Raw genomic sequence first — 25,893 nt, forward strand, 5'->3', positions numbered from 1 at the left:
AAGGTTCTTAAACTATTTTCAACATTACAAAAAGCTTTAAAAATTGTACAATCACCCATGAGAAATCTGGGCTGATTCCTTACTTTTGCTTAGGATTAGTTGAATTCAGTGATTAGCACTAGTTGTATTAAATCAGACCCAGAGGTACATATCAGGTCCTGAATGTTTGCAGAGTTGGCTTCCTTTATAATAAAAGGGAAGAAACTGGATAACGCCATGTGGTTTGACCTCCTCTGCCGTGATCCTGCGGGTGTAGTCTTGTCTGAAAGATTTGTCTTACTACCTTAGGATAACCAAATGTTGTATCATCAAGCCTAAGGAATACATGCAAGCCAGGTTTCAGTAAATTTTAAGTACGTAACATGTGTCTTCTTTATAAGAACCAAATCTTACTTTCTGAGGCAGATAAATTATGGTATGCGTCACATGCCCTTTTTGTGATCTTAGAGTAGAAAGCAATTTTGCACATTCAATACTGGAAATTGAGTGCTTTCAAATAGGTGTCAGTTATGGTCTGTGGAACCATAAAATAAGCATTAAAGTAGCTCACCAAATAACCTGGCATAAAAAATGCATTTTGATTTGCATTTAGATTTAACTAAAACCATAGGGACTCAACACTTGTAGTGTATTACATCATTATTCTTTGTTTAACTTTCTGTTACAAGAAGAGACAGGTACATAGAGTCATAGAAGCTCATTCCAAAATTAGATCTTACCAAATATTAGCTAAAAACTTTCCTGATGACTTTCCGAAAAACAACTAATAGCTAGTCAATGGCACTAAATATAACCACTTCTGAGTGACAAAAACACTGGGAAATCCATAGCTTTACTTGTATTTTAGTTTTAACTGACTCAAAGAAACCAAAGAGACTTTTATAAACAGACTATACTGCCCAATAATTTCCCCGTGAAATTTCCCCATGACATTTTCTTTCATCTCTACCATTGTTTCAGAGCTGTGTTTTCTCAACGGAACAAGAATATTTTCATTCTTTTCTAGCGCTTGCACACTGTGCTATTTTCAGATTCCTCCCCTTGTTACTCAGTCAAGCTAGCCCCTATTTTAAAATAAGTATCAGCCCTACTGGTACATAATGATGGATATTTCTCTTGAATTTATTTTATTTCTCTTATTTCTCCCAGTAAGAATGAGATATTTGAGAAAATGGGATTTGAAAAAAATAAAACTATCCAAAATGACCATCTCAGGAGAGGATCCTTTGGTCAGTTGGTCCACTGCCATTCACTCCATTCCGTTCCCATATAGGTAGCAGCTTCACTAGATTGGGCCTGAAATGACCCGAGGATGTAGCTGTTTCCCTTTGTCACCACTGCAGCTGGGTTTGCTTGGAAGTTAAGGAATCAGCAAAGTAGAATAGAATAAATCTCAAGTCTTCTTTGTAAGAGAAGAGCAATAAAGATGATCGGTTTTTGTCACCAAAACTTAGTAATACTATCTAATCCTTTATGAGGATTTCCTAAGTGCCAGATTCTAAGTGTTTTACATATATAATTTGAATTCATTTACGGGGGGCCCCTCCATGATCTTCTGAAGGGAGCACTATTACTACTCACAGTTTCCAAGAGAAGGTAACCAACCTGCCTAAGGTCAAAAAGCCAGTGAGAAGTGCAGCCGGAGATTGAATCCATGCAGTCTTAAACAACAGCTGAGGGTGACATCCAAGGATCTGATGCTTTGAGAGCTCTTTCCCCAGATGATTACAATATGAAGCCAAGGTTAAGAAGCACTGACTGGTCCAGATTCCATATCAAGGTACTTCAGCTCAAATGCTTTCAGGATCAGGCAGGTAATACAATGTCTGAAGCAAGCAGATATAGATCCCATACTCTAATTTCTATAATAATGGTACTAAATCTTATACCTGCAAAGGAATCACCTGTGGAGACTGTTAAAAATGCAAATTATTAAGCCTCAGCCTCATAAAATCTTCGTTCGATCTATATCAAAATTATCTTGGTTTTATTTTTAAGCACAAATTTCTGAGTCCCTGGTAACCACTGCTCTAAAATCACCTTACGTGCTAATACATTCTAGTAGTCTCAGATTTTGAGTTGGGCTCTCAAATATGAGATGATCACTTTATTCATTCTAGAAATATTTCTTGAGCATCTGTTATAAAAAAGGAACTTCTAGGCACTGGGTAAACATCAGGGAACAAATCTAACACCTTCCCCAAGGAGCTCATATGCTGCTAGGGAAGGGAAACAGAGTACAAGTGAATAAATGTATGTTATGTAAGTACAATGGAGAAAAGTCAGTTGGAGGGGGGCATGATGGAATCGAATGGTCTTTTACATGGTCAGGGGTAGACTTTCTGAATTAGGTCACATTGGTACAAAGGATGTGAGAGAGTGAATCATGGAACCTGGAATAGCTCAACAATGTCCAGACTAAAGTGACAACAGAAAGTACAAAGCCTGTGAAGGGGAAGTTTACTGGTATGTTGAAAAAACAAGGAGACCAGTGTTTGGACAGGAGAGGAGAAAGGTCATGTCAGGGAGGTAGAAAGGAAATGGATCACATGGTGGTGAAGGCCACGGTAATCTCAACTCTGCGTGACATTAGAAAACACTGGAAAATGACATTATCTGCCTTACATTTTAATGGGTCAGCCTAGCTATGTATAGAGGATAGATATAGTTTGTGGGGAAGCTGTAGGAGCAGGAAGACCAATTGAGAAACTAAGGCTGTAGTCCAGGCAAGGGAAGATGGTAGCATGGCCAGCATGGTAGTAGAGGAAGTGGTAAGTAGTCAAAATCTGGAGATACTTTAAAGAGTGCATCCTGATGATTTTTCAAATGGACTGGATGTGGGCCATGAATGAAAGAGAGGGATCAAGGATGACTAGATCTAACGTTTGGGAATTTAGAGCTTAGGAAATTTGGTATAGGTAAAATACCCTCTCAGCAAATTCCCAGTTAGTTGGACACCGGTGTGAAGCTTGTTTTACTTAGGACTTAAGCAACACTTCCCATGAAGCACTGAGGGTGAAATATGGGAGTACACATCTTCCAAACGACTGTGATTCATTAAAACCCGTATTCTTCCGGACATTAAACACTAAAAACAAGACAACTCTTTCATTACCTGTAACAACAATAGGAAAAGGTAAGAAAAGCTAATTTTCTCAATGATATTTATATCAGAAGAGAACTGATTTAATACCAGAAAAATACAAGTCTGTCCTGTAGTAATTAATGCTTCTAATAATTCTTGAGCATGTGGAGATACTGCAAACATTTTACATTCATCATTAGTAATAAAAACAAAACAAGAAAGTGCCTCAAGGAAGAGCCAAAAAGTGGACAGCCAGTGGAAAATTCCCTTGCTCTATTTCTTCCACCTGCAGAGTTTACATCCTACCATTTTGGAACAAATTTCTGCATTTTAAAATAACCATCACTACAAAAAGACATTGTTGTTCAGTGTGCCTAGTATAAAAATCCACCTTGTTACTCTTAATATTGAGATAAATAAAAGGCTTGTATCTCCTAATAAGATGATAACTTTGTGAATAAGAGCCATGAAATCTGTTGCATTTTCATGTATGAGTTTTGTTCAAAACCCATAGCTTAGGTTTTATAACTATCCCATATGTTAGGGATAATGAGTTAATAGCTACTCCTCTATTTAGCTCTTGTCCTCTTGCCCTATTTCTAAAGATTGTGTCTCATGTCTGTCTTTTATTGTAAACCACGTGAAATCCTTTATGGAGACAGACACCATATGAATAATAAATGAATATAAATGTATCAGCTGACTTTTAAATACATACCTATTTTGTACTCTGTATTCTTTTGCTTAACCTCCATTCAAGCTTTGATCATTGTGCAGAAATACTTGCCAATGATTCCAAAATTTAAGTATTAAGCTTATTGCTCCTGAACCTCATCTAATGGGAATGAACACATAGGATTCTTAACCAACCAAATAAAAGCCACCACCATGCCTATCCACTGCAAGCTATGTTTTCATGTGACTCACAAATGAATACTTTTGATTTTCAAATGTGTTGCCTTTTCTATTTACTGTTATGGAAGTCTGAGACAGAAAGTCATTTAAGAGGTAGCTAAACTTGATACAAGTTTTACATTCTAAAAGGACTTTGCCCTCTAATAGAGGACAAAAAATCTGCTGAGGAAGAGAGTCATATGTAAAAACAAATTGGCTTTTATCTGGGAGTTCCTATGTTTTTTTTTTTTTTTTTTTTTTTTTTTAAGTAGGCCTCCTTCCCAGCCCAGAGCCCAATGTGGGACCCGAACCCATGACCCTGAAATCAAGACCTGAGCTGAGATCAAGAGTTGGAAGCCTGAGTGAGCACCCCCAGGCACCCCTGGGAGTTCATATTTCAAAGAAGGGAACAATCATTCTGAAGGTATAGAAAACAAAAAAAGGATATACCATAGATTTAAGGTTGTATATAAAAGGGTACTTGTTTAGAAACTGTTAACAATATTTGATGGAATATATTAACAGATAATAAGGTATTTAACAAATACACGCTCCAAATCTTCAGAATGTTGTGAACAGATGAAATAAAAGAAACTTTTCACTCAAGCTGAAAATGTCTTTCTTTGGTAGTTGTGGACTAGGTTGTTAGGAAAATTCTAACGTAGTACCCTGCAAAGTGAATTCAAAGTAGAGAATAAAAGCAGCACGTGTGCTCACACACACATATGCACACACTGTACCAATGTGCCTTTATGGCCTAGATTTCAAGGGGAAAAAATAGACATTAAGATGTTGCTACAGTCCAAAAATAGCAGAGGAGTCTCTGAACTATCCACGTTTCATCAGTTGGAGCATCTGAGGGAGAGCTCCCATATACATTAATGCATTATCCTTATCACTGTAATTGATACCTAACACTTCTCAACCCATCAAAAGCAGTCCTAAATGGAAGAACGTTTATCTCCATGTAAGATGACCATCACTTCGAAACCTTACATGATCTCAAATTTCGTAACAGCTTAAATCACTTTCTGCAGAGAAAAATAATACATGGTGCTACTAATTCACTTCCTGGCTGCCAAGGCAAGATACGATCTCACATACCTGAACACACTGGTGACTTCCTGTTTAGTGAGTTCTGATACTATTTCCAAGTATCAGAGGGAAGAGAAGGAATATCACTAGGCCCAGATTTTACTAGCTGACTAGTTCTTTTTCCGGAAGTGGGTAGAAGGCTTTGACACCATCCAGAGATCCTGAAGGGCAAGCACAGGAAGAGAGATCTTTATTTCCTCTAAAATGATGCTTTACAACTTTAGGGTGACTCATCATAGCCATCATAGCACCTTTCTCATAATGAAAAGCATTACAGGAGGCATTCTCCTTTCTTACATTAACATACATGTGTATATATACACATACATAAACAAACATATATATTATGTATACGTAAACATATATACATGTATATATATGTGTGTGTGTATATATACATATATATACATGTATATATACATATATACATATATGTGTATATATACACATATATACATATATACACATACATATATACACATATATGTACATATATACACACATATATACATATGTGTATATATACACATATATGTATATATGTGTGTATATATGTATATATACACACATATATATATACACACATATATATATATATATATATATATATATATATTACAATGAGTCTTTTAAAGCATATTTCAAGACAATTCTGTCATGGCAGAGTCCTAATCTGTACTAGAAGTTGGGTAGGACTTCAAAATTCTGATCACCTAAGAACCAACCGCCAGTGAATACAGTGAAACCAGGTCCCAGGGGCTTCAGATTTATTTAAAAGGAAAATAACACCAAAAAACCCCAAAAAACAAAAATACAGACTAAAATAATAACAAAATATTATTATTAATAAGTATAAGGCAACAAAGTCAACAAAATAGGTAACAATAAAAATATAAAATTCCAAAACTGTCACAATAATAGAAATACATAAACAGACCCAAAACCACGACAAAAATAGGTCAAATAATCAGAGAATTCCCACTAAAAAGTTACTTATGCTGAGTAATTAAAAACAAGTTTCTCCTATGTGTATTGACATAAAAAAACAAACTCTATAAAAGTGACAAAAGCAAGTTGCAGAAATATATTTATAACATGATGTTATTTTTAAAAGGTATGTATACACATATTTACACATTCTTAGGGAAAACAGTCTGGAAAAGCATACACCACACAGTTAAAAGTAGTTTGCTTTGGGGTACTAGTTAAGAGTCAGAATTAGTCCAACTTCATATACTTTGTTGCTTCAATATTTACAAATGCATACTGGTTTCATTTTACAAAATTCTGGATAAAAACAAAACTTGATGAAACACATCGTCAAAATTTAAAACAGTGAAAACAATAAGAATCTAGCTATTTCACCAGATCCCAAGGAAAGCTTCCAGAAAGTGTAGAAGAGAATTGGCTGGAATGAGAGTCACAAGTCGTGACAAACTCATGCTTTAACTTTGGAAACCAAACAGCACAGCCGGTGAAGGATTCTGGTCCATCCCTGTGACCTGCAAAAGTGGCAGCACGGGACATAGATGGACTCAAAACCTGGGCAGCCGGTGCCCTAGTGCATGGAGACGGCTTTCTCAGGGAGACAGAGGGGTCTTCAGCTCCTATTTCAACACTAGTCTTTCTATATTCATTCAGAAACAACTCCCGAAGTGCAACATGACCAGGGGTTTAAAAAAAAAAAAAAAAAGAGGGGGAATGATGTATTGCATCTCGGCCTGTAGAGTTCCCCCAAAGAAAGCAGTAAAATGGAGGGTAGGGACAGAGGAAAGAGCATGTGAGCAGTACACTTCTCATTACTGTATAATCAACTGCCTCAGACTGTCTAGGCTACGCCTTCTCTTCCTCCCACGAAACAGTGCAGGGGCTATAAGAGACAGTCTGGTAGTATCTAATGGATGCTGCAGGGACTGGAAATTGAGCAAAGAGGCTGTACACAAACCATTTTCTTAAATTTATGTAATTTTGAGTCTGACCGGAAAGGTACCAGGATTCACATGGACAATAAAGAGGACATGGCTCAAATCAGGGCACAATGAACTACTGTCTACTTGTTGCTCCAGAAATAGAATTCTCCTAGCATTCTGGATTCCTGATTCAGGTATGGCGCATGCATCACAGCTGGACAAACACTAGGTGTTGACAGAACTCTTCTTGTTTGTTCAAAGCTAAAAAGTTAAAAAAGAAAACAAATGATGACAACATGGGGGGCTATTTAAAAACAGAAAAGAGAGAAGTGACCTATCACTGTAAAAACTCATATGAGGCATCTGACTTTGATAACCTGGAGCGAGCACTGTGACCTGCCCTACCTTCTGACCTCTCCTCTTCTGGGCATTTCCTGTAGAGAAACTGGCTCTCTCACCTTTGTATCCTCAGTATACCATTGGTACTGAAATCTACTCATCTATACGGTTCTTAAAACATTTCCCTGAAGATGTTTTGAACCAAGTGATTATATCCCCCCAAAAAGCAGCATCAGCTTCTTTCACCATCTCCAAAAAGCTGGTAATTCAGTGATGGGAGATGGGTCGTTAGGTTGGGGGATGGGCTAATTTACTCAGGAACTAGAACTTGGAGTTATTGGGGCACTTGGGTGGCTCAGTCGATTAAGCATCCAACTCTTGATTTCAGCTCAGGTAATGACCTCACAGCCTGCAAGTTCAAGCTCCACGTTGGGCTTTGGGCTGGGCATGAGGCACTGTCAGTGTGGAGCCTGTTTGGGATTCTCTGACTCCCTCTCTCTCTGCCCCTCCCCTGCTTGCTCTCTCTCTCTCTCTCTCATAATAAATAAACATTAAAAAAATAATTTAGAGTTATTATAAACACAGGAAATCAGGTATTTGACCCTTTTTGCCAATAAAATGTTAAAAGCTTTTTGATAGGGTAAGAAAATGTAACACTGACTCCTCTCATAATCTGCTTCCAACGTCATTTCAAATATTTAAGAGAGGACGCAGTTGTAGAAAACCCATGCTAGCTTTTGCCCCAGAATCCTAGAGTGGTTAGCAGAACAGCCTCTGAACACAGATTACCTGAATGAGAGTACTGACTAGCATATTGTGTGAACTTAGTGAAGTCAGCTTCTCAATCAAGTTTTATCAGGAAATCAGTTTTATTAGGCAAATGGGTTTTTATGAAACTCAAATATATGTTGAATGCTTTGTACAGTACCTAGTGTATAGACGGTCCTAAATATCTATTATAGTGACATTCCTGCTTTCTTTGCCTCCAATCATGTCTCAACTCAACACAGGGCAAACAAAGAAAACAGCTGAAATATGTGCGTTAATTTATTCTTCACTGATACTGAACTAGGCAGATCTGTATGTCTTAGTCTTTACCAAATAATATACATAAATCTATACATACATACAAATATATGGAAGTATTTGTATAAAACTGAATATTCATGATTTTGAACTTCACAAACACTGTCAGGTAAAAAGTGGACTATGATACTGAGTTAATATCTCATTTTGTGTTCAACCTGAAATATAAGTACACATTACATAAGACTTAAAAAATGGTAATATAAGTCACTAACATTATAAATCTGACTGCTTTATTAGATCGAGGTGGAATGCAATAACTTCATGTAGAGAAACGAAACGAGCAATCAAAAGAACATAATTCAGGTCTTAAGAAATGGATTTATCCTAAATTGGTCAATAGTACCGAAAGAAAGCAATTCTGCCACGTACACTTAAAGTAAATCATTCCTTTAAGTATGCTGTAGCTCACTCAGAAGAGCACTTCTCAACAAGAGTGCTTGTTTAAGCAGATCCCTTTGTACAAAACAAAACAAAACGACTCAGCTGCTACACCCCTCGCACTCAGTAAAAGCTGAGTAATTTAATGTAAGGACATTTTCTAACCCCATACCTGTGCTAAAATCATTAACACTGCTGATACAAAAATCAGGGCAGGAAAGAAGGAAGGCCTAGGATGATGACTGGCAGAGAAATCAGTGGCTGACATATGGAAAAAACAAACTTAGAGCAGGATAACAAAACAGCTTCTCTGAAAGGGCTGCAAGGGGTAAATGAAAACACAGTCCTTATTTCGTCCACTTCTTCCTTTATATCCCTAGCAGCCATCATACTGGAAATTTTGAGCAACGGGACCATTTTTAACTTACCCACAAGTAGGCATTTGATAACACAATGTCTATTTGCCAAAAGAATTTTAAATTGTGGTTAAAGTAGAAAATAAACTATACAGCTAAATCTTTACAATAATCTCACAGAAAATGATGTTTTCTAAAATTATAGTATTTTACATGTGCTAAGCTAAATGACAATATTAGATTAGATCTTCCGCAACTGTGGTGTCAAAAATCTGATAGCAAATCTGCTGCTCTGTTCCGCTTGTGACATTATACGACTTGATGAGGCACTCCAACCATGGGTATGCATCTACAGATGAGAAAAAATGTTATTTATGCATTAAAACTAAACAAATATCTCTAAAATAGGTAGCTGAGCATAATGATTAGCTAGAAAAATTAACATATTTAATTTAGCTGGAGAAGTAAATAAAATACACTTACCAAATATATTATTATCTATGCTTACAAATACACACTGGGTTCATGTTATTATTGTGTAACAATCCTAACTAATCTTTTCCCCCACAGGACACAATAATTAAATGTGGAGTTTCCCAAATGTCTGATCGCAAAGGTAGCAGCCATCTCATTCCCATTCTTTATTTCTTTATTCTTTATTTCTGCTGATTGCTTCCTGACCTCCCCAGGTGTTTTTTTTTTCTTTTTTTCTTGGTTGACTGCAAAGAAAGTGAACCCCAAGTTCACATCAGCTCAGGCCCTTAACACCTGTCTAGCTGAAACTCCCCATCAATTTCTAAGCACTTAGTCCAGACAATGCAGATGCTATTCCCAAGCTCTGATTATGACCACAGTAAATCTATTTAAAACTTCTAGAAAAGTTTCTTAGGCTTCTTCAAGTTCAACTTTGAAATATACTTAATATAGTCAATCTTGGCAAGAGTCGAGCAAGATAGGCACTCTACTGCTGGAAGAACTATAAATAGGTAAAAATATTCTTGAAAAGCAATCTGGCAGCATGTATCAAAAGCCTACCAAACCCATCCTTTTTGATATGGCAGTTTTATTTCCAGAATCTATCCAAAAGAATTGAAACTAAAAATTAAAACTGACACCAAATAAAAAGTGTGTAAATTAAACCTTGTTAAGATGTATAAAAAGCTATCTTTCTGGAACTGTTATAAAATGCAAAGACTGACCAGGGGAAAATAAAGTCTGATTAAAAATAACCTATAAGGGGCACCTGGGTGGCTCACTGGGTTAAGTGTTCGACTTTTGGTTTTTGGCTCAGGTCATGAGGTCATGATCTTGCGGTTTGTGAGTTGGAGCCCCGCATCGGGCTCTGTGCCAACGGTGCAGACCCTGCTTGGGATTCTCTCTCCCTCTCTCTCTGCCTCTTCCCTGCTTATGCTCTTTCTTTCTCTCAAAATAAACTTAAAAAAAAAATAATAATAACCTCTAAAAGGTAAACTGACAGCAGCTAAATCTGCAGCTGGTAAAATTTGTTACCGATGAAAAATTGTTAATAGTGTCAAACTAACTATGAGAGGGATTTGCAAACTTCAATGTAAACAGAAATAATGACCACAAAAGGAAAACTCAGTGGCAGTAGATGGAATCAATACAATTTGACCTGAAGATCTGGTTGATTAATCAAATGTTATCCAGAGAACAACTAAAGTAAATAAAAATAATTAGTAAAATAAAAACGCATACAATCTGAAACTAGTTAATATTAATAGAACATTTATGAATGAGGGGCACCTGGGTGACTCAGTAAGTTGAGGTCTGACTCTTGATTTCGGCTCAGGTCATGATCTCACAGTTTGTGGGATCGAGCCCCATGTCAGCCTCTGCACTGACAGCTTGGAGCCCACTTGGGATTCTTTCTCTCCTCTCTCTGCCTCTCCTGCACTCATGTTCTCTCTCTCTCCCTCAGTAAATAAACATTTGAAAAAGAGAGAGAGAGAAAGAAAATTCATGAATGAATTACACTGGCTGTATGTAGTCTGTTACACAAAAATGTTTCTTCTCAAAATTTCATATTTGTTGGTATAATTTCAATGAAAATGCTTGTATACGTAAACGTCGTATCAAATGTGCTTGTGATCAAGCAAAACTGCCTCCTTTTGTTATATTTCAAAAATATTTTCTAAATCTTTTCATTTCAGGAATTATGATTCTTACCTATCTTCTCCCTGCCAATGTCTTCATGAAAAGACAAATCAGACAATAATTTACTTAGTACTTTGTAACAGTATTCAGATTTTAAAGTTTTTCCAACCCCTATGTCTACAGATTCGATATGTGCTAGGTAGGTATTATTTCAAGAAAAAGAATGAATGAGATTGTTAAAATATTAGTGCCTACCAATTTTTGTTCCTGAAGGACAAAACATGCCCATGATCATTTCCATACTTTGCTGCAGGTCATCATTGATGAGGATTTCTGACGCTGGGATCTGGAAGAATTTGTCCTTAAAAAAAAATTACAGGAGAAAATAGGAAACTATATTAATCTTTTTTAAAAGCCATAATTAATATAAAAGCATTTCAATATCATCTAATTAAAATAATCTAGACTATTTCACTCTGTGAAGATTGTAGACTTCATAAACTAGAGTTCTAGTCTAAACTCTAAAATCTGGTTTACTACTTTAATCTAAAAACAGCATTGATATATATATATATACACACATATATACACACATATATACATACACATATATAAATATATATTTATACATATATAAATATATTTATACATATAGATGTGTATGTATATATGTATATATATATAAATGAAAGTAAGAATAGTAATTAGAAAAGAGTGAGGCTTATCATTCTTTGTGTACAGGAAAAAAATCTAGTGTTAAATTTAAAAGAGTATAACGTATAGTGTATATTTAATTTTTCTCTCCTCGATCAGATTATAAGTTATACTTTCTTAAAAGAAGAAAGGGATCTTGTTTGCTTTTGTTCGCTGCTAAATCCCCATCACATACAACAGTATCTGGCACATAGCAGGTGCTCATTAAATATTTATTCAATAAATGGACCAATGAACTGTTTTGGCAAGAGAAAACATTCTCTCAAACCTACCCCAGATTGTTTCCCAACGTGTGTAGTAAACCAATTTGACCTTACTGCGAAAAGAAATCTGGTCTTTGCCCTTGGCTCCTGGAAATCACCTCTAAGCCCTTGGAATATCAGGCCTGTTAGGAATGTCTTTGTCCTACTAGCTAAGTCTATCAGCGTGATTTAGGGCACAAAGTTTGGGGCATGTGGTATTAGCTCGATCTCTGGAAGGACTGAAACCAGATGAGCCTATGGGCTGTCTACATGTCTCTACCATGACTACATGATGGAGCCCCAATAAAAACTCTAGCCACCAAGACTTGGCTTGTGGAATCACAAGGCTTCCCTGGCTGGCAGTACCGCTTGTGTCCTGTTTCACTTCACTGCTAGGCTGGTAACGCTGGCTGCTACTCCACAGCAAAGGGCAACTGGAAGCCCCATGTCTGGAACTTCTTGGACTCTGCCCTACGTACCTCTTCCCTTGGATGATTTTAATTTGTATTCTTTAGGTGTAACAAACAATAATAGCAGAATAACTTCCAGTAAGTTCCATGAGTCTTTCTAGGGGAGTATCAAAACTAAGGTGGTCCTGAGAACTCCCAAACTTAGAACTGTTGTTAGAAATGAGAGAAGTTTGTGGATAGCTCTCCAGCTTCGTATGCTATAACCATCTCTCCTCCAAAGTAACTTCATTCCCTCTACTACGGAAATGTGGAGACTCCAAAAACCTGGTAAAATGCTGCTTAGACAATGTCCAGAAGGTGCAGCCATACCTCTGCCTTTGGCTCCTGGAGTAAAACTTCTGAAGACTCTCTCCTCAAATTCCTATTCTTTGATTTTTCATTATTTGGATATTAAATTTACAGAGTCAGATCGGAACAGGATAAATATACAGACAATTCAAGATTTATGTGCTTGCATTTTATTTGTTCTTCTAAGTTGCCTTAAATCCTCTCAGTAATAAAGTTGGTATGAATAAACATATTAAAATCAAAAACATATTGTTAGTGAAAAATATCTACACTCCCTCTGTTACTTACAGAATCCATGAGATAAGCTTCCAGTACCCCTGTTCCATCATCAAGAATAAATGTCATCACAAACACATGTTGAAGGGGTACAATACCCAGCACTAGTGAAGGAAGAAAAGATCAAACCATATGAATCTTCTATTCTTTATGATCAAAGTAAGATAAAAATTGTTTTATGATGTTAATTTTGTTTACTAAAATAATTTGAGATTAAAAAAAATACGCCTTTTGTTCTCTAGTAACAATATATTAAGCTCATTTAGCAGGTTCACTTTGGAATATTAAACCATACCTATGTAGTGACAATGACTCATGAGCAATTCTACCTTTTTGATTAAATATTAATATAAGGTATCTTTACAATGAGTTGATAACTTGATAGAAAACACAAAAACGAATTCATGAACTACAGTTCACCACGTTAGCCACATGAAAGACAAAATTAAAATACCAGAATGTTCTAAAAAGAATAGCATGTGGCTCACTATTTATGATTTTGTAAAATGTTTCTCCCCTTTATATCATAAACACAAGGATCACGTATGTCTTAAGAGATCTCATCTGGTTGAATGGCCAAAAATGTCAGAATACGGGATTGAATAATTTGGTAAGATGAGGAAAAAGAAATTGAAGAGATACTAAATTATACAAAAATCCATGGGTTAAAATGTTACTTTGTGTTTGGAAATGGGAGACATTTATATGTTTAAAAAATGAAATACTGTCTTTCGTTTGTGGAATCCATATTTAAAAGGATTAACTACGGGGGAAATAGAAGAATAAAGCAGCATACAGAGAAATGAATTAGAACACACAGACATGACAAAAAGTGGTTAATACAGAGGAACTGATTTTTAGGATTCTAAAGGACTCGATAGGTTAAAACCGAGCTAAAACCAAGAAGGGCGAATGTAGAACCTACTCTGAGGGACCACACAAACGAAGAATTGCATTTTAGAATGGGATGAGGAGACCAAACGGGATCGCAAGGGGCTCACGTGACTGGACCACAAACAAAACAGGAAATAGAAGTACTAACAGAGCTGGATTACAAAAGAAAGAAAACAAAACCAAGTATACAAATAAATATATATACAATAAAATTTTCAGGCTAGTAGAAGCAAAGTGTCCAATTTTAGAGAAATAAAGGTTTTCTTTATATTCTGAACTGGCCAATATTTGTAGCCCTATTTGCAGCTTTTAAGGGCAAACTTTGAGAAGAACATTGGTAAAGTGAAATGTTTACTAAGGAAGAGAAAGAGAATAGTAAGGAATGTGGTGAATACCAAATGAAGTGAGGGTGCCTACTTGGAGAAATAAAGACTCAATGAAGGCATGACAGATATCTTCAAATGCATGAAGCTGTTGATCTTCTACAAGACCTATACTCTAACTCTAGTAGATAGAACGTGGGCCATGTTAAAATTTAAGTAGGTAGATTTTGCTTCACTGCTAAGAACTACTTAAAAATTAAGGGGATATGTTTGCTTTGCAATGTAATGAGTCCCCTATCACTGAAAGAGTTTTAAGCCAAGGCTGGATGATCACAGTTAAGAACAGGATATAAAAAGCTTCTTGTCGTTCCAACTAAAGATGTATATTGGGTGGAGAGTGTAACAGCTGTCTCTAAAATTGTTTTGAATCCTAAGATACTATAAACTGGAGGAATTTTTCAGAATCTGTATTTGTGATTAATGATTAACACTAAAACAAATTACTGAACATTAAAATGTGAGCAATGATTAAAGATACTGGCAGATGCCTGAAAGCAAGTTTTCAAATACGTTTAAACTATGTTATGCTCTTATTATAATCACCGTGAACAGTTTTGCTTAAGTAAAGTTAAACGTTAGCTCAGTCTTTGTCTGGTTTTACTATATCCACAAACACTGAAATATAATCAGTGAGATCACCTTACACAAAGACAGTTGCAGTTGTAGAACACAGAAATTTAGCTAACCTTCTGCCACAGAAGAAGGAATCCAAGGTGTTTTATCAACCAGAGAATTTAGATTTTGTATTGGTCTCAAAGTAGAACACTGTTTACATCTGAAATTAATGACAGAAAAAAAAACCATACAGATTTAAAAATAATTTATTATTATAACTCATTTAATTATAACTTACCTTTGCTGTTCAAAATGTACAGTTTAAAAAGTTAATTATTAAATAGTATTGCACCTTCCACATTATAACACACATAATACAAACAGAATTATAAACAAACAAGATTTTTACATTTGAAACAATCACAAAGATAGTATGGTTCAGAATAAACAACACTAAGTTGAGAATAAGAGAAAGGGTCCAGATCTAGATTGTTAATTAATTTGGCTGATTTCTTAATTTGGTAAAATGAAAAAAATTAAAGAGATTATCTCTAAGGACTCTTTCATTTTATGGCTCTTTGATAACAGCTAAGGTATTAAATAAATATAACCAATACCAGAAAATTATTCTCATTAAAGAAGTCAGTAGTAGCAAGACTTTGGATAATATATTCAGTAAGCATGTATTTAGAGGTTCATAGTTTATAATGCCAATACTATACTTATCTTTCATAATGTAAGTCAATCGGAAACTACACAACATACTAAGAATGCACATGATTTAGTATAGGTTATTTTGCTTTATTTACATACAAACATACTTTAAATATAAGTAATTATTTTTTATTATATATTATCATAAGATTAGGAGATGCTACTAAGAAAATATATTTGAGTAAAAATATAAAAAGAAATCAATGTTCAAAAGATTTACGTAGACTCCTTTTCATTTGTAATCTGCGGAAAAGTAGAGGGTACCTATATTAAATATTTTCCCCTTCTAGCCTTCAAATACATAGAAATTTATTCTTTAAGAGAAAAAAGCATGGAGAAAAGACAGTCTCTTTAAAAACAGTGTTGGGAAAACTGGATAGCAACATGCAGAAGAATGAAACTGGACCACTTTCTTACACTATACCCAAAAATAAATTAAAAAATGGATGAAAGACCTAAATGTGAGACAGGAAACCATCAAAATCCTAGAGAAGAACACAGGCAGCAACCTCTTTGGCCTTGGCCGTAGCAACTTCTTACTAGACACATCATCAGAGGCAAGGGAAACAAAAGCAAAAATGAACTACTGGGACTTCATCAAGATAAAAAGCTTCTACACAGTACAGGAAACAATCAACAAAACTAAAAGGTAGCCTATGGAATAGGGGAAGATATTTGAGTCTTCTGATATTGAATATCAGAAGACATATCTGATAAAGGGTTAGTGTTCAAAATCTATAAAGAACTTAACAAATTCAACACCCTAAAAAACAAATAATCCAGTGAAGAAATGGGCAGAAGACATGAATAGACACTTTTGCAAAGAAGGCATCCAGTTGGCTAACAGGATCCATGGAAAGATGCTCAAAATCACTCATCATCAGGGAAATACAAATCAAAACCATGATGAGATACCATTTCACACCTGTCAGAATGGCTAAAATTAACAACACAGGAAACATCAGGTGTTGGCGAGGATGCAGAGAAGGGAAACCCTCTTGTACTGTTGGAGGGAAAGGAAACTGGTGAAGCCACTCTGGAAAATAGTATGGAGGTTCCTCAAAAAGTTAAAAATACAAGTACCCAAGACCAGCAATTAAACTAGTAGGTATTTACCCAAAGGATACAAAAATACCAATTTGAAGGGGCACATGTACCCCAATGTTTATAGCAGCATTATCAACAGTGAAACCACGAAAAGAGCCCAAACATCCATTAACTGATGAATGGATACAGAAGATGTGGTATATATTACACAGTGAAATATTACACTCAGCCATAAAAAAGAATGAAATCTTTCCATCTGCAATGACATGGATGGAGCTACAGAAGTAATGCTAGGTGAATAAGTCAGAGAAAGACAAATACCATATGATCTCACTGACGTGTGGAATTTAGGAAACAAAACAGATGAACATATGGGATGGGAAAAAAAAGAGACAGAAGCAAACCATAAAAGACTCTTAATGACAGAGAACAATCTGAGGGTTGATGAGGGGACGTGGATAGGCAATGGGCTAAATGGGTGAAGGGTATTAAGCAAGGTACTTACTATGATGAGCGCTGGATGCTATACGCAAATGATGAACCACTAAATTCTACTCCTGAAACCCATATTATACTACATGTTAATTAACTAGAATTTAAATAAAATTATGGGGAAAAAAAGGCAATAGAATGAAGAAATATTACTTCCTTAAAGACTAGGATATTAACTTTAGACATCGATAAAACAAGTATGTAAACTAAAAATTAAGTATATAAATTAGAATTTAAGGGTAACAAGTAAAAATTAAGTAGAGATTTATTATTTCCAAAGCAATAAAAGACAAAAGAGGGGAAAATTAAGAACATTTTTATAAATGAATCCAATAGAAGATTAGAGGAAAAAAATAAGCTAAATAATAACCAAAAAAGGGGAGGGAGACGGAAGAAGTAATAATGTAAGTGGAAAACAAAATAAGATGTAGAAATAAAACCTAAATATATCAGTAATGAACATATTTTAAACTTATCTACTAAAAAACAACTAAAATCTAGTCCTATTTATTTATGAGACTTCCTAAAATAGAACACAAAGAAACATGAAAGCAAACCAGCAAAAGAACCTCAAAATGTAGAAAGCAAACACTGACCGAATTAAAAATCACAAACCTACAACCACATAGGACATTAAGCACAGTCTCTAAGAAGTGATTAAACAAAGTTACAAAGGAAAAAGAAGTTTTGAATATGATTAACAAGCTTGTCTAATGGACACAAGTAAACACTTTTAAAGACTAAACACAACTATTAAAGAATACACGTTCTTTTTAAAATATAGGCAATATATACAAAATCTGAACAAACATATTCTAGGATACAGCAAAGGTAAATGAATCTCAAAGATCATTATGAAGTGTATCAAGCAATTTGGTTAAAAAGTAATCTAACTAAAATACAAACAAATGTAGCACCTAAATTGTGTGCGTGAAATTTTTAAAACACACAGCTAAGTAATTCATGGGCCTAAGAAGATATCACAATGAGAAATTAGAAAACACTTAGAAGTGACAAAAGAAAACCAAAAACCAAAAACCTACTACATATCAAATCCTGGGTTAAAGCTATGGCTATTTTCTCAGGGGAAAAATTATGGACTTAAATATAAATATTAAAAAATATACTAAAATTAATGAATTAAGTGAGGTATGCATTCAATTAAAAACATTTGAAAAAGAAAAACCAAGGGAACCTAGGGGCACCTGGGTGGCTCAGTCCATTGAGCATCCGACTCTTGATTTTAGTTCAGGTAATGATCTCATGGTTTGTGGGTTTGAGCCCTCTGTCAGGCTCTGCGCTGACAATGGGGAGACTGCTTGAGATTCTTTCTCTCCCTCTAACTCTGCCCCTCCCCTGCTCATGCATACTTGCTCTCTCTCTCTCTCAAAATAAATAAATAAACTTAAAAAAACAACAACAAAAAAAACCCGAAGAAATCTAGAAAAAGTAAATGCAGAAACTAAAGATAAGAACAATAAAACAACAGAGAGTATCAACAAAACAAAAGCTAGTTATTTTGGCAAAAAAAAGTCAAGGAAAAAAGGTGCAAATAATATTAAGTGGATTCAGGAACAAAGTAGAAATTTAAAAATCATCAAAAGTACTATGAACAATTTTATGTCAATAAATGTAAATTTACATAAGAAATGAAACTATAAAAAATTCATTAATAAAATAGATTCAAGAAATAAAAAAAAGATAAAAGATGTATAACTGTTAAATAAACTAAAGCATTAGTTTAAAATTCTGTTTACAAAGAATCAGGTCCAGAAATCTGAGCAAAATAACTAAAACCTAAAGTAAGAAAAACCTTTAAGGCTTCATAAGCATTTTAATAATTTGATTGTATTAATATTTTACAAATTCGTAAAACAAAAGAAACCATAAAGTTAAAAAGGTACAAGATCTCGAGAGACTGTAAGTTTCTTGAAATGCATGTCTACTTCTAGCTCCCAATATATCCTGATATCTTCCAGTTCCTCAGTGGCAACTAATCTGTAACTTCGTGGCACAGAAATTTTGGAATTCAATCACTTAACTTTTACTAGGATACAGCTCTAAACCTTTCTCTGTATTAGCATCTAAATCTTTGTGAAAGAAAGCAAATGAATATTAACCTCTGGGCTAGCCTTATATAATTAGCACATTGTTGGTATTCGATATATATGCTATCAGAAGAATAAAATACATACCAGAAAAATCTAGAATCTTGTACATATAAATTGGTATTCAATAAGTATCCACTGAATATATAGCAACTAGTAGGATAAAATAATAACAATTACTCCTAAGCAGTTATTAATTCTCAAAATTCCCAGATCTGAAAGCATACCCATAGTGATGTACTTTTCCTTGTATAAGGAATGGTACTGAAAGATCAAGGACTTCCAGGTCTTCATAGCCAGATCGCACAGGAATTACACTATGAAACTTATTTGCGAGTTTGTAGATTTCACCGAGTGTTCCTCCTATGAACACAGAATAAATAAATCCTTCAAGTAGTACAAATATAATGAAGGCAAAATTGAGTGTGTATTTAAAGGAACACATGAGGTATAGTAAAAGACTAAAAGGACTGAAAGAAAAATACAATGAAGAATTTAGATGATTAATACATTTATTATAAAAAAATAATAATTTGTAAACTTAGTATCCTGCACTGATTAAAGAAACCACTACACAGAAATGCTGAGACTTGAGCAAAATAGAAGACTTGTGAAACTTTAACCATCTTCCTAAATTTATACAAACTGCTCTTTTATGCTATAACACTTTGGTTTAAGTATTCAAAAGAAAATAAAATTGAGAGCCAAAATATAACAGGATTCTCATTATTAAATTTGCTATATACTAATAATGTCTAGGTAAATTAAGTCTTGAGTTTGAAATAAGTCTTTTAAATTTCCAGGTCAACATTAAATTTATATATAGCTGCGAAAAGTTTGTGTAATTACAATTCATGTAGAGTGTTTGTTCATTTTTCCTAAAAAATCATTACATTTCTAATTGTATGACACAGTGGCCATGAAAGCCATCACTAGCTGAGAAGAAAGAGTAAGCCCAGGGGTGCAATACTACTAGAAGGCAGGATTATCTAGAATAACTCAAACCTACTGGTTCCTTTCCTGGTGTATTTTTCACCTAGACTGAGCATTCCTCCTTCCTAGGGAAAGAGAATATGATTTATAAGAATACTTTTGTGTATTTCCTAATATTTGTAACGTTAAATTCAATTGTGAGGGGAAAGCACTCCCAGCACAGCAGAATAAGGACGTCCAAAAATACACTGCTCCATACAAGGAAGAAGAACACTGGCAAAAACTGTCAAATTTGACTTTTTTTGGAACTCTAGAAATTAACCAAAGACTTGCAACAATCCAGGGAGTGTTTATTCAGAATAAGCAGATAAATCTTGGTAAGAACAAGTTTTGTGGTGTTCTAAGTTGCCCAGCTCCCATTCCTCTTTCCACAGCATTGAGAAGCTGGAAGCCACAGTTCTGCCGTGTCGCACTGCAGTTAGGTCCTTGCCCCTGGGTAGGGTTATAATACTCAGAAATATGATAAAATAAAAATAGCTTGCATTTTCATGAAACCCTTTTATATTTTAAAGTGCTTTCAGATATATTTTCACATTTGAGTTTCATTAAAAAGTTCTGTAAGTCAGTGTTATTACTCTGGATATATTTATTTGTTCAATAAATATTTACTGAGAGCCAGCTGCATGCCTAGTGTCCTACCCTAGGAGCTAAAGATACAAAGATTAAAATGAACATGGATCCTAGTTACAGTCTAGTAAGCAAACAAGTCTATAAACAGATATAATACAAATACAATACAGGAAGAAAAGTGATCTACTGAAAGTTCATACACTATGCAATAAAAACCACTCAAATCTGCCTTGAGAATCAAGAGTGCTTGGTAGGTGTAGGTGTTCATTAAATATTTCACATGAATTGTTGAGTAAAGGGAATTATTAAGTTACTTATGAACATTAGAGCAGAAATTCTCAGGAGAATAGCAACAGAATGGCAAAGAGGTACAGAGAAATACCCTGGGTTTAGGAATTGCCTCCGGTTCAATATGGCTGGAGGGTGTAATGGAAATTGAGGAATGGCAGGAGGTGAGACTGAAAGTTTGTGGGATGAGTGACAGGATCAGGAGCTAAAGGTACTTCTTCATTCAAGCTTCTTTTGGACCCTCAAGGTCAACTTGGCTTTAACACAGAATTCTCTGGGAGGCAGTTCACAGGAGAACACTAAGGTGTACTGGATATCCTCCTAGATGGCCCTACAAGGACAATACTTATAGAAACTGATAGTTTCAAAGCTTTATTTTATTTTTAGGGCATACGAATAGTCTTACTCCATTTTTGTGTGTGTGCATGTGTCTGTGTGCTTTGTTTTTATATCTACTTACTGGTAGAGATTCCAGTATTGCTAATGGACTAAGATGATACCACATTTCACTCATCAAAGTGGACACATTTTTTAAAGGGCTAGTATATGATGATGAAGATGGGGGAACAGATAATCTCATATGCTACTAAAGCATATGAATACTACGACAGCTTTACTGGAAAGTAACTGGGCAACATTTACTTAATTCTTTGTGCCCCCCGCCCCCACCTCCCAATTACATTTCATTCAGGGAGAAGAAACTTCATCACAGAGTTAAAATGTCAAAAAACCAGAAACAACTCAGTTCCACTTACTACCTGTAGTGGGGAAGATCCACAACTTCTCTATGATTCAGTTTTCTCATGTATAAAAAAGAGCTTACAATAAGACCAAATGAATAAGAATATTGTCATGGTTAATTAATACATAGAAATTAAAATCATTTCTGGTATGTTGTAAGTGTATTAAAATAAGAGATGTTCATGAAAGGATACCAATGGTCACATTCATATGTGTTTACATACATGTATTTTCTAAAACAGGTACATATTACTTTTATAAATAGAAAAATGTCACTAACAAAAATGATCATAATCCACTATAATAAAGATTAATTCATTTATAAAATAAAACTAAAGATTTCTCTGCAAATTAAAGATGATGTTTTCCTTCTATCATAGAATATTACTGAGGAAGAAAAGTCTCAAGGAAAATTATGAAACTTTAAATTTGGCATGGGGAAAAATAAGTTTATATGTGTGTGTGTATGTGTATATATATATATATATATATATATATATATATATATATATTAGATAGATATTAAAATTAGTGAAAAGTGGAAAGGAAATGCAAAAATATATATGACTCAGTTTCTTCCTTTTAAAACCTGTCAAGTTATCTTTACTTGTTTCCAGGGTCCCTTCCTTGACCTAAATATCAATAGATGACTTTCAGGTTTGTTTTTTTTTTTATGGAACAACAGTGACATCCAGAGGCCAAGGTAACAACAACTGTACATAACAAGCAGCCTCCTGATGAAACACTGCTCGACAATGAGCTTGAATCTGATTAAGATTCTATCCAAATTCAACAAGATAGACAAATGCAAACACTTGAGTTCAATATATGATTTCTAAATGTAATTCAGATTAGTTTATATGTGTGTATATATATATATATATATTTAAATTTATTTGTTATATATAATATACTCTATTTTATGTAATTTAATAATATTTTGACTTTGTATGTCCTAGGTTGCCCCTAAAATATATTTAACAATCATTAATCAGAGAAAGACACAAGCAAAAGCTATATTCTAATAAAACAGTAACTTAAGTACCTTACCTTCTATCAAAATCAGACAGTCACTTGAAAGTGGGAGAATACCATTATTTTTCACAAAATGAACAGCTACTTTTCGTTCTCCTTGATCTTTAGTGGTCCACATTTTAGAATCATATAATGATGTATTTTGTAGTTTAGTATCTGGGATTTTAGTTGCACCCTCTTGTAAAATTATATCCAAATCACCCTCATGTGGAACTTCTTGCCTAAAATCATTGACAATGAAATAATACAAAACAATTGGTATAAGCTTGGAAATTCAAATTTAACAAATTATCCAATTAAGACAAATTTGTTTACATGCTGATGCATCAGCTACTTATTTTAAAATGTGGAGGTAATTCACTTTGCAGGTTAAATGACTCTTATTCACAGAAAAAGATTTGATGATACTTCACAACTAAGTAGATCCATATCATAACTATATTAACTGCTAGCAATTTCCTTATCTGGTTTTGTGATACCAAGGATCCTATAACTATTTCTAACACCAATTCATTCTCCTCTGTAAGGAATGTTAAACTTCTCCATGGGAGAAAAAGATACAGCTTCTTGTTAAATATCCACTTACCACCTAAGTAATCTCTTTCACAGGGCACCCACTTTACAAACCAATACTCCTTCCAATTCCTTTTAACCTAGACTGATAATTTTAAAAAGTCACGTGGTAAAGTATGTATACAATGGAAATGGCATGATCTGGAACCAAAATGTCTATGTCCTTGCCTTGGTTCTGTCCCCAACCAGCTGTGTAACTTCAGGTAACACCACTTTACCTTTTTGACGTGATTCTCTTATTTGTCTAAAAAAATGCTCATAGACAGTAGTTTTGTTTGGCAAAGCTATATGACTTTACAGAATTTAACAAACTGTAATTTAATAATTCTTCAACAATTATATAAAATCTGTATTTATATTTTAATTCCGACCATCATTTTAAGCTCAAATGGGTAGAAGATGGTCCCCATTTTATTTAAAGTTTGATGATCAAAACTGTCTACAAATAGTATTATAGATTGTGGAGGAGAAAATATACATATATTAATGTACATACACAAATTATATTTATATACACAAATATAATGGACTACATAATTATATAATTTTATAATATATATACACACATGCACACACACAAATATAAAGGAAATGTACTATATTTACACATTATATATTTAAAGGGAAGACAGTCAAATTGCATAAAAAAGAAAAAAGAGATTAAAACTAAATTCAGAATGTCTTGAGTAAGTACATAATCATTCTAATATAAATTTATTTTATATAACTATATGTATTCATGCATGTATTAAAGCTACTAAACTGAATTTAGATCTGAAAACAGCACCCACTTTTATTTATTACTACTAAGAAATGTCAGAAGGATTTACTAAGAATTTAGTATTTTCTCTTAAAAATGTTACCACTGTTTCAAAATATAATATACAAAGTCACAATTTACACACGGCCAGGACTTAAACTGATTGGTATATATGAAAATGTATATTCACAAAATTATGAAATAAAAACTTCTGTTTTATTACAGAAAATACTTACAGTGCATGACATTTAGGACAGTGAAGTTTAACAGACTGAAGGAGACTTCTGGGCTTATATGACCTTAATTTTGCTCGAATACGATACTGTTGAGGAGCTTTTTGTTTCAAAATAGCACATAGTGGGGTTTTCTCCAAATAGTGATGATCTGTAAGTACTAAAAATAATTTTTAGATTAAGTCAGAATAACCTACAAGAATAATAAGAATATTCATAATACGAATTCCCCTGAACCAGATACAATAAAACTGAATTATTTAAGTTCTATTGCCAACCTTGTTAATATTTTGCCACATTTGTCATCATCTCCATCTGGTAGCTCCCTCTCCATATATATCTCCTTACATATTCATATATATACATGAATCATTTATGAATAATTTCCAGATATCATGCTCTTTTATCCCTAAATACTTCACTGTGTATTTCAGAAGATTCTGAAGATTGGCATATTACAGTGCAATTTTCAACTTCAGAATATGTAACATTATCACTGAATCAACAGACATTATTCAAATTTTTCCAACTGTCCCTGTAATGTTCTTCCTTAGATCTTTATTTCTGGGTCCAGAATCCAGTCTTGAACCATGCATTGCATTTATTTTTCCTGTCTCTTTGGACTCCTTTAATGTAGAATGGTCCCTCAGCCTTTCTTGGTCTTTTATGACACTGATATATTTGAGCAGAGGCCATTGACTTGGGTGTGTCTGGTTCTGCTCATGGTCAGATACAGATTATGCCCTTTTGGCAGTCTAGTATACTGCAAGTGATACAGGCGTCCCTCTCTGCATTGGAACAAGAGGCATACAAGTCACCAGCGTTTTCATTCCTGGGGATGTTAACTTTGCTCACTTGGTTATAGTGGTGTTCAGCAGGTTTCTTCTCCACTATAAATTTATTATTTCCCCCTTTATAACTAATAAGAAAGTACTTGGGGAAATAGAAGTATCTCACTCCTCAGTAAACATTTAGGATCCTGCTAGTTTAGGACCCACTGGTGATTTACAACTAAGTCAGTTATTACTATCATGGTTGCAAAATGATTTTTTTTCCTAACTTCATCATTCCTTTTACATTCGTTAGCTGTCGTTCTATTGTAACTAGGAGCTCTCCACTCAATCGCACATATTTATTCATTCATTCATTTGTTCTTTTATTTACTATCCACACGGACTAATGGATCCCTACTACTGTTCGGTTTTACTCCATCACTAGTATTTTTTATTTTGATGCTCAAATTGTATCAGATTTGA

General features: G+C 34.3%; 1 protein-coding gene across 3 annotated transcripts in view; it reads right to left on the reverse strand.

Annotated features, from left to right (window-relative positions):
• Positions 1 to 5,893: 5,893 nt before the first annotated feature.
• POT1 (protection of telomeres 1) overlaps positions 5,894 to 25,893 on the reverse strand; it is an 80,626-nt gene continuing 60,626 nt past the window's right edge. For all 3 annotated transcript variants that reach the window (XM_019452619.2, XM_019452620.2, XM_019452618.2), the window contains exons 14-20: positions 24,641 to 24,797; positions 23,087 to 23,292; positions 19,672 to 19,807; positions 15,215 to 15,303; positions 13,264 to 13,355; positions 11,517 to 11,622; positions 5,894 to 9,495 (exon numbers count right to left, since the gene is read on the reverse strand). In XM_019452619.2, coding sequence (XP_019308164.2) covers positions 9,383 to 9,495; positions 11,517 to 11,622; positions 13,264 to 13,355; positions 15,215 to 15,303; positions 19,672 to 19,807; positions 23,087 to 23,292; positions 24,641 to 24,797 — 899 coding nt within the window. In that variant the 3' untranslated portion in view covers positions 5,894 to 9,382. The remainder of the gene's footprint in view (positions 9,496 to 11,516; positions 11,623 to 13,263; positions 13,356 to 15,214; positions 15,304 to 19,671; positions 19,808 to 23,086; positions 23,293 to 24,640; positions 24,798 to 25,893) is intronic.

Source organism: Panthera pardus, unplaced genomic scaffold, assembly GCF_024362965.1.
Source record: "Panthera pardus isolate Hobbes unplaced genomic scaffold, ASM2436296v1 HiC_scaffold_8, whole genome shotgun sequence".
NCBI classification, from domain to species: Eukaryota; Metazoa; Chordata; class Mammalia; order Carnivora; family Felidae; genus Panthera; species Panthera pardus.